The sequence below is a fragment of the Papilio polytes genome, unplaced genomic scaffold (assembly GCF_000836215.1).
Source record: "Papilio polytes unplaced genomic scaffold, Ppol_1.0 DF823691.1, whole genome shotgun sequence".
Lineage (NCBI taxonomy): Eukaryota > Metazoa > Arthropoda > Insecta > Lepidoptera > Papilionidae > Papilio > Papilio polytes.
The window spans coordinates 3022978-3043696 of NW_013525513.1; the positions used below are offsets into that span (position 1 = coordinate 3022978).

General features: G+C 31.5%; 2 protein-coding genes across 2 annotated transcripts in view; one reads left to right on the forward strand and one right to left on the reverse strand.

Annotated features, from left to right (window-relative positions):
• Positions 1-7990, reverse strand: part of LOC106104151 (peroxidase-like) — a 12080-nt gene extending 4090 nt beyond the window's left edge. Inside the window, exons 1-5 of the mRNA XM_013284104.1 lie at positions 7916-7990; positions 1827-2025; positions 1476-1660; positions 979-1155; positions 560-756 (exon numbers count right to left, since the gene is read on the reverse strand). Coding sequence (XP_013139558.1) covers positions 560-756; positions 979-1155; positions 1476-1660; positions 1827-2020 — 753 coding nt within the window. The 5' untranslated portion in view covers positions 2021-2025; positions 7916-7990. The remainder of the gene's footprint in view (positions 1-559; positions 757-978; positions 1156-1475; positions 1661-1826; positions 2026-7915) is intronic.
• Positions 7991-17022: 9032 nt separating this feature from the next.
• Positions 17023-20719, forward strand: part of LOC106104059 — a 9865-nt gene continuing 6168 nt past the window's right edge. Inside the window, exons 1-2 of the mRNA XM_013283996.1 lie at positions 17023-17111; positions 17451-17650. Of these exons, the coding sequence (XP_013139450.1) occupies positions 17023-17111; positions 17451-17650 (289 nt within the window). The remainder of the gene's footprint in view (positions 17112-17450; positions 17651-20719) is intronic.

The following is a 20719-nucleotide window of genomic DNA, read 5'->3' on the forward strand; positions in this document are numbered from 1 at the left end:
TAAAACTGACATAAAAGTAAAATGTCTTTTCAATGAAAACGTTGTTCCCCGAATTGTAAAACCCAAATTGTTACTTAAATATATTAAAAGGAAAAACGTAAATGTATTCCGAGTATTTGATATAAAATGAATAGCAGTACACTAGGGAATACCCTAGAGTCTAGAGGAACCTAAAGATAGCGAAAAATGAAGGCAACGTAGAAGAGAACGATAGAAATAAAGTAACATAACACGCACATGAAATTATTTTTTGTTAATTAAATAACATATTTTTGTAAGCTAACAAAAAGTAACAACATAGTAAATTTGAGAAACGTATATTATTGAAATGAGTAGATATACCAAGTCTGTAACAATAAAATTAATTAAACTCGTAATTCGACAGATTCAAAAATGTAGCTTCAAGTCGTGCTTTTTAATAACCTAAAATGTGTTGCAAGAAACAGTAGCAAAATCTGTACGTTTCGATTACATTTAACAAAAGAAGTATCATAAGTCGTAATGAAAATCCATGACTATCGCTATACGCAACTTTTTAAATTTCCGTATGCTTGTGTACCTGTTGAGCGGGAGCATATGGTGGAGTGCAGCCTCTATCTCTCGTGGTGCCTGTTCTCACGAAATTAAAGCACTGCGTGCCCTGAGCTGCGTGGATGACGTCATCAGGTGGGACCATGATTGGAGCACACGAGGGATTGAATGTAGCATCAGGGGCTAATTGACCGTTCTCATCGCAACATGTTAGTAAATCCTTATCTGAAAATGTAATTTCAATAATAATTTTCCTCATTCTGCCATAGATTGTATAAAAATAGTGTTTTTTTTAAACAAAAAACGCCCAGTTTAACCTAATACATAAATTAATAATTGAAGTGTTCATTCGTAAAGTTATTAGCAAATCAACCTACATTATGAACCACGTGCTCTGTATTAACAAGTTTATACTTATGAAATTAAATATAGATTGTCTATACTCACGTGATTGTGCTACGCCAGCGGTTAAAGACATATCATGCGTTACAACCTGTCCCCATTGTTGCGCGTTCAAATTCCAGACTGGATCAATTAATTGCTTGTCTGGAAAAAGCCTTACGCTAATTTCCCGGGGATTGGGTAATTGTCTGCCAGTCAAGGAAATTGGCATCGCGCTGATACCTGAAAAAACGTTTGTGGAAATAACGGTTTACATGAAGAAATACAATGTAATACACATCGATCGATTACTTAGATGGTGATATTACAAAATTATAATCAAAACCAGATACATAAAATATTCTAGTTTATAAATATAAGTATAAATATATATGCGTACATTATGTATCTGGTATGAGCAACTATTACAATTTCCAATACATAGTAATGATGTAATTACAACCTACTTGCAAGCTAAATCTAAACTTAACATATCTATAACATTTGAGATTACGAGTATGTTTGACTTAAAAGTTTAGGAAAATTGTCAAAAGATAACTTACCATCAGCATAGTTGTACTTCGTTAAACGCCCGTAAGGAGTCTCCGCCATACCCCACGTCGGGTTTTGCAAATTATTACAAGATCCATCAATAGATCTGTATCGAGAGTTGGAACAATATCTAGGGCCAATTGGGCAAGTGTTCTCTGGTTGTTTCCATCCGAAAATATTTGAATGTCCCCGATTTCTATGAATCAAAAATTAACAATATAGCAACCAAGAATATTAATATTCTCGTAGTAATAAAAGCGGATCATTGAAGCTATCAATAGGAGAAGGCCTATAAGCAGCAGACGACCTTAGGCTAAATATCAATAAAGCAAGGTGAAGTATAGAAATATGATTTACCTTACCTAAATCCAATATCGGATAACTTTTCAAGTGTACTAAATGAAGGCATATTATTATTGGTTCCGGGAAATAGAAAATCAAAAATATTAGACTTCTGGATAAATGAGGATATGTCATTATTTATTGAGCTAATATATCCTCCGCTGACAGTGCAAACAAATAATAAATTGTAGACTAGGAAGGTCAATAGTACCATTGTACCTGAAACAATAGATAAATAATTTAAGCCAAGTACTCAAGAGCATAAAATCCGGGTCACTTAAAACAAAAAACTATAAATCTCGAAAACTAAGAATGACAGCTTAATGAAATAAACTGTGTTTAATAAACAAATAAATACTGCTTAAATTAAGGTATTAAAACTTCTTAGTTTCTCGCTTTCTTTTACATAGGAATAGGAGGATATTAACGAAATATAGTAGCTTATAAATATTGTTAGGGGTATGATATTGTCAATTAAACACCGATTGTTTGATTTTTTTAGGTTTTTTAAGTGACCCGGATTCGATGCTCTCTAGTGTACTAAAACAATGTAATACGCGAGGTACAATATTCAATCTTGTAACCATGAAAATAATGAGATTATGACAGTCGTTTATTTGTTTAACTGTTACATGGACCATAAAGATGGTGTTATACGTACAAAAGTACTAATTTTTCCAGTTATACAAGTGTTATAAACGGCGGGAAGATTAACGTTTTATAATAATTCAGTTAAAGTCGTTCCGGTTATCGTTGTCTCAAGACCTTGACCTCGTACAGTCTGTTCGGTTTTCTAAAGCAATTTGCATTGCTTCGAGGGTAATGACTCGTGACACTTTTTCTTCGTAACTTTTTGCATCTTTTATGCAATTTGTGTCATTAATCATCAACCTTTATCTTATTTCTTTAATCATTGTGTTTTCGGATTTATTATTTAGAGCGAATGAAATATGAGATCCTTATAATTATTTGTTAGTACAGATTATTTTTAATGGTTAATTTAATGGGCAAAGATAGAATAAGTGGGAAACGGCATAAGGTTTAGATTAATAATGTAAATGCGAAATGTTATACAGATGGATGGATTAATGGATGTTTGTTTTAATTTGTAGCCTAAACGGCTGAACGGATCTCGATGAAATTTGGCATAGACGTAGAGGATAATCTGGAAAAACACACATCCTATGCACTTTTGTTTTATTTTTAATTGAACGCGACAGAGTTCGGGGAAAGCTAACTTTGTATTTAAGCTGTCACAACTTACATAAACCGATTTATTATAATTAAACATATTTACTTTATTATGTATGATTTTAATATGCGAGTTAAAATTGATCATGATTTGCAAAACAAAAATTTTAAAAGTAGAATAGTGACATGAATATTCACTGAACTGAAAATAAAATGTTCCGCCGTGTCATATCGCCATTTGATCTGAAATATATTTTTTATCCGAGGGTCAAATTCCATTTCGGGTTTGGAGGATCCAAAAGAGACTTAATGTAAAAAATGTTAGACAAAGCGTATAAAAAACCACATATGCATTTATGTTTATATCATCGAGGTTCCTTTCGTACATAAAAATTGACATAATTTTTGTTTGGAAAAATCCGCTAAAGTTAACATTACCTTGACTTGCGGTGAATAATATTTTAAAAAGGAATTACATGTTAAGACGTTTTTGTTTAAAAACATACTTAATTCCAACTTGAATTTCACTTTAAAGTGTCGAGAACGCTTAATTTAAATAAAATTTATATTGCAAGCGTGAACCTTATTTCCGTTCATACTTAATAAGAGTACGGAAACTGGTCCGTTGCAGATAACTCGCTAGTTATGAATAATGACTTCACTAACAGGAGTTTATAAAGTGTGCCGACTTACGTAACTTGAAGGTAATAGATGGAGCCCTTTAGATATCAGAGCTTAGAATTTACTAATAGATATACTCGGATGAAAGGACACCAATTAAACTAACCAATTATTTCATCTTCTATACACATACTTAAACTAGACTGTATGTTTGTAATATCAAAGATGTATTTGCGTCGCTGAAAAGGAAAATCGCTTTTAGAATTTGTTTGTCTGTCTATCTGTCCGCAAGCCGCGTTTGTTCTGGTTAATTTCCGAAACACCTGCGTTGATTTAGACCGGACTTTAACTGAAGGGTAGCTGACATAGACGGGCATATAATAGGCTTCTTTTTAATCTGAATATTGCGCGAACGAAGTCGCGAGTCACAGCTCGTAATTAAAACAATAGGAGATTGAAGGAGAATTACTTGCTGGAATCTAATTAATAATATCGATTATTCAACATCAGATATATCAAATTAATCATTCACTCTCCAATCACTAAATATTCTATTAAAAATACTATCAATCAACGCATATTAATTATATCAAAAACAATGTTCTACTTTCAAAATACCTTAACCTTGAGATGCCTTACATAACAAAGCCTACAACTAAAGCACGTGATATTTGACATGCTTTCCAAGTCAACAACTGACCTTAATTTTTGAACGCACCCTGTACAGAATAGTTACGAAATACCAGTAATCAGATATTTTTTTCGAAATTAAAATTATATCAAGATACGAATATGGAGGTGTGGTATGACTTTAATATGTAAGATAAGGCGTGACTTTAGGTCACTGGCCGTTAATTCCTAGTGTCCAATGCTTTTGTAGGTTACAAGACATATTTACTTATGAGTTGTGAAATATGTTATTTACCAATATCAGAATACAATATCCAATGTTATTATTATGGCAGTCAATCTACAACGTCCTTTATTCCTCAGAGAATTTGTATGATTAAAAAATAAAAAACCTTCACACAATTGTTTAATTCCTTATAACTCGTGTTAATTTGATGATTTTAAAGGCTTCATTGTTTATTTTGAGAATTAAAAATAAATTTGCAAACCTAACTCTCGTACTGTAAAGAAAAAAGTGGCATGTACTTTATGAACGCCATATATTAAGTTTACTGTTTCGGATAAGCCATTCACGAACTTTCTACTCAACGATTATCTGTTTCGTAACCCAAAGGCGGCCTATTATCTCTTCAGTTATAGGTCACTTCGAACCACTAAATTAAATGAAATTTCTGTAACAAGTTAGAGTATGAAAATTACTGTTATTAAAACACGCGTGTAAGTGTTTGACTTGTTATATAAACATTTCTTACATAACATATAAGGACAAGGAAGTAGAGCTAAGCACGTGACAAGCTTAAATGTACGCAGTGCAACTTTCATGACCTCAACGACGGACGAAAGCACATTAAATTAAATTGCAAAAGGCATTAGGAGTAACACAAGTGTTGCTACTTTTCATTATTTATGTCAATAACTTAAACTCTCTTTCTGTACTCTATAGATAAAGTATTACGCTGTTTATTTCTTGTTCTATTACACCTGTTAGTCTTTACCACTTTAAACTTAAAAATAGAGAAAGTAAGATTACTGTGAAATTAATTATGACATTATTTAAAACTTGAATTAATCTATATTTCCAATTTCGCTATCCTTACGTTGATAGTTATATTAATTGCCTAAAGAATTAAGGACACTGTTGACATATCCTCGTAGATAATATTAAACACACATTTACGATACTATTATGTTACAAACTGGGATCAATACGTGAGTACGAGGAAGTTGAAATCGCAAATAGCTCATGAATATCGCAATCAAAGGTGGGAAATCACTTGGGGGAACGAAGCGGTTTATTTCATCTTGACTTTAAGTTCAAATAGTAAAGCTAAATATAGGTAACCTAAGTTAAATTAATGTTATGTACAGGTAACAGCGCAACTTTGTTTGCTTAGGGTTTTCCGATAGTTTTATTAACAACTTGACCTATGTTACGCGGTTTGTGGCAAGTTGAAACGCCCAATATCGAATTCGAATCTTCTAGTATATTACGTAAAGTAATAAGAAACGGGGATAAAATTATTTGAATGAAGTATTTTTATAATCATAATGAAGCAAACGAACAAGCGGCCCATGATTTCGCTGAAGTAGAGAAAAAACCACTGCTCATAAAAATAAAGATTTATTTGATTTGAGGAGGGGACAAACAGAAACAGGATATTTATAATTCCTAATGCGTCCCTTTCTCCGTCAAATCACATCCATTCCTTACATTCTTCCATTCATTCAGTCGTTCTTTCCATTAGTAAAAGGATGGTAAATAAAAGTGGACTAGAATTAGGGAAAATGACTAAACCAAACGTGAAATGCCTTTTATTCAAGACACGGGGATAGCCACCCTATTTGCTGACGTCTACCATGTTAAAAAAATTGTTATGTAGAAAAACAACGATTACTTTCTCTATGTAAATATACTTATAAAACGTATTAACAACTACTACAAGTCTGATTCGACAGATTTCTTAGAAATCTCATGTAATTTTGTAAGTTATTCTTGCATAAAAAATCTAGTACATGTTGTTTTTTTTATAAATAAAAGAGGCGGAATATATCCAATTTGTATCATAACGTTGTATCATTTGCTCATTCAACCGAGTCGAATAAATTACTCGTATGAATTATGCACCCGGTACAAATGTTTCTTAATCAAACCGGTACTGTTATCAAAGAAAGTGAGAAGTTATGTAAAGTTGTAAATCATAGATATGCCCATTTTTAGTAGTAGACATAGATAATAAATTATTTCTTTTCTAACGATTTTCAGTCCTTAAGGGCGCTAATTTGCATAAACTATTCCCGTTTTATTTGTTTCAAATGGGTAATATTATATTGTTACTAGCTGTTGCTCGCGACTTCACCCGCGTGGAATTAAAAATAATAAAAAGAGCCTATGTTACTTACAGATAAATTACCTTGCTAAATTTGAAAGAATTGTTGAAATCGGGCCAGTAGTTTTTAAGTGAATCGAATACATACCAAAATCCAAAAATAAAAATCTTTCCTCTTTATAATATTAGTATAGATATAGATTTCTATGCTGTCTAAAGAGTGAGAGGAATGATAATATGCATTAAAAGTATTATGACAATTGTCCACAGCCATATTAAATCTAAATTAAGATTTTTTCAACCTTGTCAAGATCCCGTTATAGGTATCGGACAATAAAGTTAAACTTTCTTGTCGAGACCCTTTTTCCTCGTAATATATGAAGAAAAGGAAGTAAATGATCCGTAATAAAAGTAATAAGGCATGAATGATTTCAATGTTTATCTATATTTCCATCTAAGGATCGACATGATTGAGAATATAAAAAACTTCTGTCAGACGCAAAAACTTTTATGGTTTTATTAATCGTAAAAATGTAGTAAAACTCTTTGGCTTGGATGCAAGTTGTATGACCGTGTTACTAAATTCTCTTCTTATTATTCCAATAATTCTGCACACAACAATAAAGTTAATGATATTTTTGGCAAACTGGAAATAGTAAATAATAATATGCAACTACACGTTTCCTTTAGAGAAATCTTATTTACTAACTTAATCTAATATTTTGTTTATTACTTTTATTGGTGACAATACTACAGACATACATACATATTCTTTAAAACATTAAGAAAAATGTAATTAAAATTTCCTAACCAAAAAAACAAAATTAAGCATTTTAGCTCACCCTTTTTACGTATGCAGATGTGTTAGTGATTCACTAATTCATTCACGAGCCACTAACTACGCTTTTACAGCGAAATACTAAAAGTAACAAATATCACCGCTTCAGGTACTTTAAATTTTAACGTAGACCTAGATTTAGTAATTATTTGTAAAGTACAATTTAACAACAAAACCTACCTCCGAAATTAAAAGAATAGCTGGCATTAAAATTTGCTTCAAAGTACTCGTATCGATATCGACAAAATTAATATAACAAGCAGCGCACTTAACATGCATAAACTACATCAACAAATCAAACACAAATTTCGTCGAAGACGTTATGAATACTTAGCAAATTTTAGTGCTAAGCGTGGATCAATAATTGATTCGTCATTTTCTCCCGTGATTTTCATTAATAAGTACAAACAAATGATTCTAAAAACTAATCATTACGATAACTCATTACACAAAACACAATAAAACTTTCACTTATGTTGATATTATAATTACTAACACTTACTTGTAATGAAAATATGCACCAATGAAACAAAACTTGTTAAAATACTTAACGCAATTTGTAGTGTCAAAGTTGACTGCCACGCCTTTCAACATTCAATGACTACTGTGAGTACAGCGCAAGAACTAAACCAATGGTAGGGACAACCTGAACTTTATACATTCTATAAAATTGAGGTGGGCTTGAAGAAATTATGAAAATGAAAAAATAACAAAAAAATTTGTACTGAAAACAATAAACAATAGAAGTAAATAGAGTAGATAATTAAGAAAAATTGCATGTCGTCATTTGTACTTAAAATCTACAACTTTGTTTTTAATCACTAATTATTCAAGTACCCACCTATAACTTAATTTAACATTTTCCTTCGACATTTAACTTTATCCATAACTGAACATACATAATTATTCTTACCGGCCAGTTATTTTCTATAAAAAAATCTCGCTAAACCATTATTAACTAGCTTTCGCCCACAACTCCGTCCCGGCGGAATAAAAAAAAAAAAGAGTAGCTCATATGTTGTTCCAGACTATCCTCTACACCTCTACCAAATTTCATCGAAATCCGTTCAGCTATTTAAGCTACAAACTCGTAACAAACATCCATCCATCTAAACTTTCGCATTTATAATATTAGTATGATAGTAAAAAGTAAGATTAGGAATAGTGCATTAATTTAAAGAATCAAGTTACTTTGATTAACAACATCGATGTCAACAGCCTAAATTTAAGGCGCTCACTTAAACTTTATGTTCTTGGCTATCATTTAACCAAGGTTGGTCGGTTCTTATCAACTGATTATCTTCAACCAAAGCCTTTGGGTACTGAGGAAATCATATATGCCAAGATAAGAAGAACCTCGAGCACGCGACCGCTAAAGTAAATTAAATGAAGAAAAAATCTTGAATTTTGTTAAATAACGCTTATATTTTGATCTTTTAAACAAATTAGCCAAATAAATATATCGATTTAATTTCTTTTAAATGTTCCGTTAAGGAATATTTTTGAAAGCATTTCACCTCTTATTCAAGACGTACAGACTACACAAAACAATGTTTGTGGTAAACAACGCCACGACAGATTCGTGGTAGCTCTGTATTCCGCTTTTATTTTGTATTCACATTGTTATCGAGAAACGGTTCATAACTTAATTTAAGACAAGCGACCTATTTAATATCACAGGGCCGTGATGACAAGACTTCAACAAAATCATATTATATAATGTTTTTGGATCTTAATTATTGGAAATAGTATAAATTAAAATTATAATACAAATAAAATAATACCTAAGTTAATTTTAAACTTCGTTTACTATTTTATAATTTATAAACCTTTGAAGGTAGTAATTGATTTTTTATTATAAATACATATTTCAAATTTTACGAAAATGTTTTACTTTCTTTTATAATGTGAGAATGATATCACCCTTATTTCCGGTGTACTAAAAATACATGGGTATTCGCGAAAAACTAATGGATACGGTTGTTGTATTGACTTTTATAATAAAAGTCCATGTTAGCAATGTGTGAATAAATTAGTTATTACTTAGATTTTATTAGTAACAATTAGATTTCATTAACAAAATTCACGTAAGAAAATAACAACCATATGCTTTTTTATTTGTGTTGTGAATTAAATGCTCTTTAGTGACTTCGAATAAATTATACAGATAACATGAAAATGTGTTAAATGATGATAACATATGTTACATTCAGTGCTCTTGAAACTATTTTCGAACAAATAAACTGTTGTAAACAAATGAGTTTATTGTCACAGGTGTTCTGATAGTATTCTTATTTTAACAGTGAAAATTGAGGTTAGATGAATTAATGGACGTTTAAACTACAGTGTGTAAAGACCGTGCATCAAGCTTGGAAAACAAAATTTGGTAAGTGTTTCATACTTATATTGTGTATTGTATTTTAAACGGAAAATGATTTTTTTGGTTAATCATGTGTTATTTAATGCATTATTAAGGGGCTCAATCGACGAAGAATTGTTAGAATGACGTAGACTACATTTGAATTTATTTATTTCAAACACCCATACAGTTCAGTTCGCCATGATTGTATTTGTTTGTCATGTTTAAACCAAAACATTTTACAAGTAATCCAAATGCAAGCGAAACTATCGGGAGCAAATTTTTATTTATGTTATTTATGATACATTTTATTAAAATACTTCATAATTAAATAACACACGACCCAGCTATCTTAATTGGCATATTATTTTTCATTATGGTGAATTTTCATGGCAGTTGTACAAAAATTTATTGATATGTTTTTTGTTTTCAAGGTAATTGAGAGGAATGGGTATGTTTTATTTATAATTGTTACCATGGAAACTCATAATAAAGGTACTCATGAGCAGTGCTCCAAACTTCTCTAAATTTACATTTAACGTTATTGTACTGTTTGAGTTGTGGAATTTATATTTTATTTTTATTCTATTCAGTATATAGTATTTGAGTATGACATACACACATGTTTTATGAATCATAACTACTTTTATACTTTACAATTTATTAAATAGAGATAAATTTACATTGAAATGTAACTACAATTTTGTTACTTTCAATGTTTTTATATTTTGTATTATGGTAGTTCGCGTTGTTTCAGAAGTTTGCGTGCTAAAGCTTTACAACCCAGCCAATTTAAGTTAAGCTCGCGCTCTTAATTCCTTTATCCGCCTACATGCACCATTGTGTTACTTAATAAGCAATCTAACTTGCTTCTTTACTTAAATTCTGTACCACCATAATTATAAATCTGTCTACCAATTTGTGGGATTGGTTCAATAGAATATAAGTTAACGGAAAATTACTGCCATAACCTCTAACAGAATACTTAAGGTTTCTGAAGTTTCCATTTATTTTATCATTACTTAGTAGTATTAGTGTTAGGATGAAGTACAACTCAAGTTACGTAGTTCTGTAAGGTATTACATGAAGGTATCGAACCGAAAATACTAAGGAATCGTTAAACGTAGCTGGGAAACCGGCCATTAGAGAGTTACTTCTTTTGACGCATACTTATGTAATTGTAACAAGTCTTTCTGTTTATTTTCAGGGAAATTACTATAGTAAAGATAGTTAAAACGCCAGACTGTGATTCAAAATTATATTGCTAAATTTTAATTTTTAATTATTTCTTAACTAAAGAAAACAAATATTTCTTTAACAATTACGGTAAATCGAACAAAGTAATCTTATTCACATTTGATGGGACTTCGCGATAAATTGCGACTTATATTTCAACTTACGTAAATGTTGCTTCAACTTGCCTTCTCTTTTACGACTTTACAACCAAAAATAAATGAGAATGGAATTTTGAAAATACCCGGTTATATAATACATCGCTTATTGTATACGTAAATCTTGATACATTTTTACTAAGAACTGAAAGTACCGCTTTAACATTAAAATTGTAAACTCAAAATGTTTATTGGATTTACTACTCAAAAGTAATATAACTGTTTGCTTATTTATTACGAGCTGTCACCTGGAAACTTCGTTTTTTCTTCTGATATTACAAACAGACAATTTTTTTTATATGTATATAGAAGATAGATTTATTTCTTTACATCATATATCTGTTTATACTAAAGTAAGCTGGTATTAAGAAAGTTTCAACAAAATCCAATGATACGAAGGTCATGAATAAAGACTGAACTAGTAAGAAAATCTAATATCGAGGTAAAGTTACACTAAATCCCATGTCGAAATAAAAACTCTCGGATTCTTCGTTCGTAATATTTGTACCGAAATTACACAACAAATCTCTTTACACCTTTACCCTGTATCTTCTTTTTATTTTATCTTCTCTTTGTATTTTATTAAACACTTTCTTACTTAGAAACTACAATACTAAGTGATAGTAATATATTTAAATGAAATTAATATTGCAGTACTTTAAGTATGAGTTAGTTTCTTCAATACATAAATACGTACAACAGATAAATACAAATCTTTCCTCTGCATAATATGTATGTAGATAAATAAAAATAGGGACATTTTACAATAGCAATTTCTTATTATTTACGTACTATATAAATATTAAAGTTAAATAGTTTAATGTACTTAAAAATAATTAATTTCGAAAAAACATGTTTGACTTACACTGTGAAGGAACAAGGGAAATAAAATATGCGGTGTTCTTTGGTCTTCGTATGTTCTTGTCTTGATCTGCACAATTACTTTTTCATGGTGATTTATCGTAATCTTCCTTTTGAAGAATTATTTTGGCGTAAATTGGACTCTTGTTGTTTACCATCTGGTAAATAAAAAAAACGAAATTTTGTGTAAGTAAAATTTCTGTGTTTCAAGCGCAGTGTAGAATTAAAGATACGTTAGCAAGGCGTATTTGAATAACTATGAATTAAAAAGATTTGCCAAACTCTTTAGAATAAAATCTTATTCTCTAGTAGTTCGTTATCTAAGACTTTATGGTTTTAAATACATTTTCTTTTGTCGTCTATTAATTAGGTACATTATTATTTTTTCCTATTACTTATAATAATTTCAAATTATTATTAATTTAAATTGCTTGCGTGTGAAGGTTTGGAAAATATTTCCATCGAATTCTTCAAAAAAAAATTTTTATCCATCTGAAAAGATTTGAATCCATATATCGAGTTGGGCGAAATAACCTAATTTCTCCATCCGAACGGAGCGTGAACGATAATTGAAACAAACGATCCAAAAACGCTGATTTGATTTAGTCGTTATAAAAGGGAATAGACTGCCCTTACTGTCATGTCGTTAACTGGCAGCTAAACTGACACTCGATTATATTATACGGTTCATTACGTAACATTGAAATGATTAATAAAGAGTGATCTTACAAATCATTATGGAAATATCTTCATACAGGTGATTTTACATGATTTCTCCGCAAAACAAAATTTATAACTCATATATTTACTTTAAAGTTTCAGTATTCATATAATCTCGACTAAACGCAAACAAACTAAAATGTTGTTTTACTTTCAGTTAGACAACTTTAAAAAGCTTCATTTTCTAAAGGATGTAATATTATTTTACGTTATGATAAGGTTTTTTATTTTCCTTTTTACGACGCTGTATTTACAACATTAGACGCTCATTTTCCTTCGAAAAATTTGCTGAGAAGTATCTGACACGCTTCCGAGATGAAAATAAGCTTTCTTCTTTAAATAAAGTGTTGGGAACGAAATTTTCTTAAAGCCTTTTTCCTAAAATAGTTAATTTGTTGAGGTTCAAAAGGATTGGTGGTTATATGAAAAATTGCTTCTGAAAGATGTACTAGTTGTACGAAAAATTAATAATAATACTTCGACTAATAAATGCAAAAAAAAGAGAACAATGTAAAAATAGTCTTCAAGTCTATTTAGTAAATTAGTAAATCTTTGGTAGCAAATAATTTCGTACTTCTGGTAGATTTGCAAGTTGCATGTATGAAGATGGAATAGAGACAAGTACAGTATAGATATATGTCAAAAACATAGATAACAGTTAAGATAAATATATTGATACTGATGTTATTTATACACTATCTGTTGCCCGCGACTTCGTCCACTCAATGTTAAGGTAAAAAAGTAGTCTATAATATGTCCATCTATGTCAGAAAAAGTCCGGTCGAATTCGGCCCAGCTGTTTCGGAGCCTGAAATAACGCGGCTTACGGACAGACAAACAGACAGAAAAAAACTTTAAAAGCGACATTCGTTGTCAGCGACGCAAATACATCATGTTCCTGAAATCTGGAATTTTTCTTTTGACATTATAAACAAACACTCCAATTTTATTATATGTATAGATTTGATATAACTCGTTTGTATTTTTTAAACTATTTGCCAATTTGATAAACACGAGCCAGAGTAAAATTTAGTGTGAATCATAAAATATAACAAGCCCCAGCCTTGCGACGTATCTAGACTTGACAATAAATTGTCCCCGAATCTAAACCGCACATATTGCTGTTTGAAATAAAACTACCTATTTTAATTTGAAAAAGTTACTTATTGCTTATTGTTATGTTTTTACACATGTTTTTCTAATTCAGAGTTTATTCAATTTAAACGAAGCAGAACGACTAAATTGTTTCGTTTATTTAAATGTTCGACGTTGAATAAATGGTTTTTCAAATAACAAGATACTTACAAATAACCGTGGCTCCTTAAATTAACATCGCGAATAATACGGACTCAGCAGAATTTTAATAAAAGCCAACAACTGGTGAATTTTTATCAACCATTATGATTCTGACTTTTGACGAAAGACTATGGTTTTCTGTAATTGTGGGAAGGCGAAGTACAAATGTAATTAGCCTAAATATGCTTTGGAAATTGTGACCCATTCTAGGAGCATTTGTAACAATCTTGTTACCCTAAAAGTGTTTGCTCTTTTGTGATAAATTTACTATCACGTCGGACAATCTGTGTTGAAGATGCCAACTCTTTGTATTACGTAGTCTGTGGCCTGAATGATGGCTATTGTCTACAGACGAATATCATTAAGAGTATATAACGTTGTTCTATAAACAAAGTGTAAAAAAGTTGGACGAAAGTCTTAATTTCATATTTCGATTTCGATATTCGAGTTCATATTCTTCTCTTTTATCAGGAGTGCTATCTATTTTTCCAATAGTCCAATAGCCTAGTAAGAATTATGAATTGAAAGGATGAAAATTTAGAAATTACAACGAACGTAAGGATGTATTGTAAGTGAAGTTATTTTTTAATGCTTAATAATAAATCAGATAATTTAAAATTACTGTTATTGTATTTAAAATAGTATTAAGTCCCTTTAAATAGTGGTAACAACGTCGCACTGTTAGCCCACTGTAAAGCAGTGCTCCCAATAGAGCTAATAATTTTACGATGTTTGAATGGATTTGTAAAAAAATTGTTGTTAACAGTATCATTTTTATCAATTTGCGATAAAAATATTTTGTTTTCACTCTCCAATTTCATGTCTAAAAGTTCGTTTTCCTTTTCATAAGAAACTGCCACTTTCTCAAAATTGGGCACGTTGTCTTCCGGGTGATAAGGATTGTTGAATTCGCTTCTCAATAGACTCCTGTAATTTTCCATTGCAAATTTTCTAAACACGTCGAAATTCATGAAATTATTAACAAATTTGTACACATCTTCTGAGTCTATTTCTATCTTGATTGATGTAACGGCGACGTTATAAAAAGTCAGTGTTAACACTGAAAGAAAAAAATAGCAGTTTTTCATTTACTTAATATTGCTATTACACTTTAACATTTACACAATTTACTATTAATAGTAAATAACGTTGTTTTTAAGGCAGAACAGAACAGACAAGTTAAAAAACATAATACACGTATAAAATTGGAACCCATTTGATTTAAATTTATTTCATCATAAACAGATATATATTAATTTACGATTGTCTAAAAATTAACCTTACCTATCAGTTTTGGTGAACACAACATTTTCCTGAACTTTATTTCTTATGCCGTGCAATACGTATTATAGCCGTGCAATAAATATTCGAATAATTTTCAACGAAATATGGCCGCGTTGTATAAAGATTCAGATAAGAACAGGCAAGTTTCACAATTTATTGCTTGTGAAATTAAAGGCGCACAGGTGTTAAGTCTTTTTATTACCTACAGCTCTTTGGTGCAGAAATAGAGTTTAGTATTAACAAAGCATAAAAAAATATAAAAATCACCAACCCGCACTTGGCCAGCGTGGTTGACTATGGCCTAGCCACCCCGTATTAGGGTAGGCTCCGAGCCCGCGGTGGGGACGTATAGTGAGCTGGTGATGATAATAATGATGATTAACAAAGCATTCGATTTTTTTTGTAATATCCTACGATTAAAATTATTACGAATATTGTGGATGAAATAGTTTCTGAGTAAAAACTTTTAGTGCTAATTGGTTTTATTTATAGGCTAGCTTTCGCTAGCGCCTCCGGCCGCGCGGATTAAAAAAAAAAGTTAATAGCCTGTGTACGAGGCTATGTTCTACATCTGTGCCAAATTTCATCAAGATCCGTTGAGCAGTTTAGGCTACAAACTCTAACAAACATCCATCCATTCATCCAAACTTTCGCAATTATAATATTAGTAAGATTAATGGAACTGCTAGTTACATACATACAACATGAAGAAGGAACGGAGAAAGTGTGATAAAAATAGTTAAAATAATTTCCCAATACATTATGTATGGAGTCAAATTAACGCTTTTTTACTGTTTTTTAACATATGGTAGTAGATAACTTTGAATTAGCTAAAAAAATATGTATCATGCATTGTTTTTAGGACATACATAATTTATTTTAATGCATGCAAAAGTCGATTTTAACATTTGTTTTAACTTGCTAATCGTTTTTTTTTTTAATTTGCGGCCATCATAATTTTTTCTTAGTGTAGTCTTGACAGATTGACAAACAATTTTTGTAAATCTTCCTCAACATGATTATCAAATGATAGAGGTTGTAGAGTTGAGTACGTTGAACTACGACAGATTCAAAATTAGTTACTGCTTTTACAAAATGGCGAATAGCATTTTGATATATACAGTCCACCCCCCCTCCCCTAAATTGGTACCCAATAATCGATTCAGTAATAGTACAACTTGGTAAAATCGAAAACGTAAAATGAATTGGCTTAATTGTTTATGACACTACTGTTTAACAGAGCTATCTATAATTGCTTCGTGTTTTATTTTGTCAATTAAATTCGATGCGCTTGTTTTTTTTTTAATTAAGTATTCTACCAGTATTATCTCTACGTTAACGGGGGTACGTACATAATAAATGAATTGATACATAAATAGTGACGACAACTCATACCGAACGAAATATAAAAAAAAAATGTAGAGTAATAAAAACCAGTTTTTCGTTTAGTTTATCAGCTGGAATTTTAAAAAACAAATTTTCTTTTAAATTCACACAGTGACTATGTAAAGCAAAGAGCTGAAATGTACATTTAGAATTTTTAGTTGAAAAAAGTAATTTCCACATCCAAATTATAAACATTTACGTAAGTGTCGTAAAATATTTTTTTAGAGATAGAGTATGATACATTATATTTTCTTAACCTTTTACTTATTTAGGTATTTTAATGTGCCGAATAACAAACTTTTTCCAGAGAAAATGTGCAGGGCAACAATAAAATTAGTTTTGTTGATTAGTTTGACAGTACATACGGTAAATGCTACACTGAAGACTGGCGATAAATCCAGGTTAGTATTATAATCAAGTTAATAAATCTAAAATATCGAATAAGAATGTGATATTGAATAAATACCAAAGATTACAAGATACAAAATAAAAAGGAACATATAATTACCAGTTAAAAATCCTGGTAACGATGTATTCATTAAATGGCATAAGATAATATGTGCAATTTTACACAAATTCATGAAATTTATTTATTTAGTATTTTCTAGCGGTACTGAAAAGTTAGACCGTATTATAATTGGTCGTCTAGAAACTTTCTTAAGCTTTATTAGGTAAGTGTTTAAAATTATAAACCTTTACTTTTATCAATTGTTTCATTTTATACAATTGTATTTGTACAGTTCATTTGAATCAAATGAAGACCAACAAGAAACAAATAGTACAAAAAATCCTGAAATAGTACAGACGTGTGGTCAAAAGCTGACTTGTACAGAATCTCGATACCGTACGCTAGATGGCACTTGCAACAATTTGGAGAACCCCTACTGGGGTGCGGCTAAAGAACCTTTCGCGGTACTAGTAGAGGATGCTCGTCCAGATAGTAAGTAAAAAATCATTGATGTAATATCTTATGTATGGGAACATAAAACTTTCTCTAAAAAACAAACTAAGATCCTGAAAAATACTGTTATTTTGTGGTGAAGTCCAATATTATTCTCATAAGAAAGAAAATTTTATACTGTACAATTTCATGATTACTTTAGCGTATTACAAAAAAAATAACAGTGGTAGAGCCCGCTTCAACATGCTCGCCCGGTGCAATACCACGATCACACAGTAGACACGCGTGAAGTGGACGCAATTTTGCGTTCCATCTGATGAGTATGTTGCCGGAGGCCCAACTTTAGTCTATGGGCAGCGGTCACTTCGCCATTTCGGCGGATTGGTGGGTGGTGGTAAGGTGGACGCTTGCTCATTTTCCACCTTATGATATAAAATTTTCCACCTTATGAATTAAAACTATAAAATTATGAAATACTTTTAGAAGTTTAAAAGTTATAATCGTTGTCAGAATTCACACTAAAAACTATTAAGTAAGGTAAGTAAGGTAAACGTAAAAATTACTTGACTCTCTTTTAGATAACTTATATATTCGTTTTCAGGTATAAACATTTCAGCACAGGGAAATATGTTACCTAATCCAAGAAAAGTATCTCTTGAAATTTTTCCACCTAGAAATTTTACAGACCAAAAGTGGACACTGAACACAATGCAGTGGGGACAAATCATAGCTCATGATATTTCTTTGACAGCTAGTACTTTTATTATTGGTAAGATAATCCCAAAGTTTCTAATGTAATGCTAGTTATAGAGCGGGTATTAAGAGTAATTTCTCTTAAATATTTAAACACTAGCTGTTTCCGTGAGGCTACATCCGCATGAATTTATGAAAATTTTATTAACGTATTGATAACAAATATCAAAATGACATGACATGACAAACCTTGGCAACCTTGCTTCCTTGATGTTGGCAGCAACTTATGGTCTCTATCCCACATTAAGGTTTTTATCCAAAATATTTACCCCCTAAGTTTAATGGCGTGACAATATATAGCCTAAAGCATGACGTGAGTGTAGGACTTTTTAATATAAAAAGGATTATCCAAAAATATGCTATAATTGCTGACATCTTAGGCAACAAAGAAGTGTGTGTTTACGCTTTATTATAATAGTATAGATAACTACAAACTCCACGAAGTATTAGTTTTGTTGGCGTACGGTTTGGTTTCAAATGTCCCGTGTATTATTAGTTAAATTACTTTTTTGTTTTTTATAACACAAGGTGGCAAACGAGCAAGCGGCCACCTGAATCCGCCAAAATGGCGAAGCGACCGCTGTCCATAGACATCCGCAGTTGCAGATGCGTTGCCTACCCTTATCCGACAGAGGAGAAGACGCACATAAAGAGGATATCTCCCTTTCCTATGTATCTCCTCCTCCGTCAAATCCACTTCGTCTTCCCATCCTCTCCTTATAAAGGGTGGTAAAGAGAAAGGAACTTAAATTAGGCCTCCGGCACCACACTCATCAGACGAAACACGGAACTGCTTCCATTTCACGCCTGTCTTCTGTGTGGTCGTGGTATTACACCGGGCGTGCCGGCCTATTCGTGCTAAGATGTTAAAGCGGGCACTACCACTGTTGTATTTTTGTATGTATTGAAATAACTCAAAAACTACTGGACCGATTTAAAATCTTCACCATTATAACGCTACGTTATCAGTAACATAGGCTTTTTTTAATTCCCCGCAGGTGAAGTCGCATGAATAGTAATGTAAAGAATAATAGATTTTTTATTGCGGCTATATTTTGCGAAGTAAATTGTAACATCAAAACAGCATGCGTATAAAGTCCTGCATACTAATGTATACTTATGAAGCGGATGCTTAAGTGCGGAGGATGCGTTAAGCTAATAAGTAAATTTCATCGTCCGACGCCTTGCCGGTTTGCGACTGAAATAATGATAAAGGCGTGTACACACGAACTACAAACTCATGTTTTTTTAATTCGTTCATCTATTGGTTATATCGAAATATTAAAATGCAATTACAATTAAGAAGGTGTCATTAAATTCGTAACAGGAATATAGAAAATCTTTTTAAATAATTCAGTTAAAAAGTGGTTATTACAAGCATTTCCCTACAGAAACTTTTTTATGTCAATCTGTTTTTAATAAATAATATTTGTCAGTGTAAACCAAGCTTTATACGTAACTTAAGACCACTGTCCGCGAGATTTGCTACCGTTATTTATGTTACAATAAAACGGAACAGTGTACTCTCGCCTCGTACCATGTATTTTTAGAAGAACAACTTGTTACCGTGTACTTTGAACGTTTGTTGAAATGTTAAAAGTTCCCACAACGTATTGTAGCAACCTGTGTCGACAATATTATACCCCTTTAGCATATAAAACGGACAGTCAACGAAGTAGTCGTTCCTTTTGTGTTGGCATTTTTGAATTATCCCTATCCTTTTTTCTACATCAAAGCGTAGATCGGGTTCAAACATTTTTTTCCGTCTAAAACATCCCGCTGATTAAGACATTAACTTCCTTTTCCCAGTTTTAGAAAAAAATATTAAAACCAAAATTGTTTACTCATTGGATTAATCGGTCCGATGGGATCAACCTTTATTGCCGCACTCCGAGTGGTTAAGTGGTCGCTAAGAAAGTCCAATAGTGTAAGAATAGTATAGATAAGCTAGTGTTTGACTATTCTAGGTTATTGTACAAATGTTTAGCAATAGAAACCTACCTTAACATTATGAATTTTCTTTATATCTATATACATGTAATCAAACTAGAGTGTAGATTTCGGGAAGATGATGTATTTGCGTTGCTGATAACGAAAATCGCATTTTTTTGTCTGTCTGTCTGTCTGTCCGCAAGCCGCGTTTGTTTCGGATAATCTCCGAAAAGGCTGGACCCATCTCGATCGGACTTTCACTAAAGGGTAGCTGACACTTTTTTATCTTGATATTGCGAGGACGAAGTACGGGCAACAGCTAGTTTTAAATACGATTACTCTATTACGCAGGGAAATATCTTGGAATATATTATGTAAATATATTAACGCATGTGTTTCTTTACCTCAGGCGTAGCGAATACG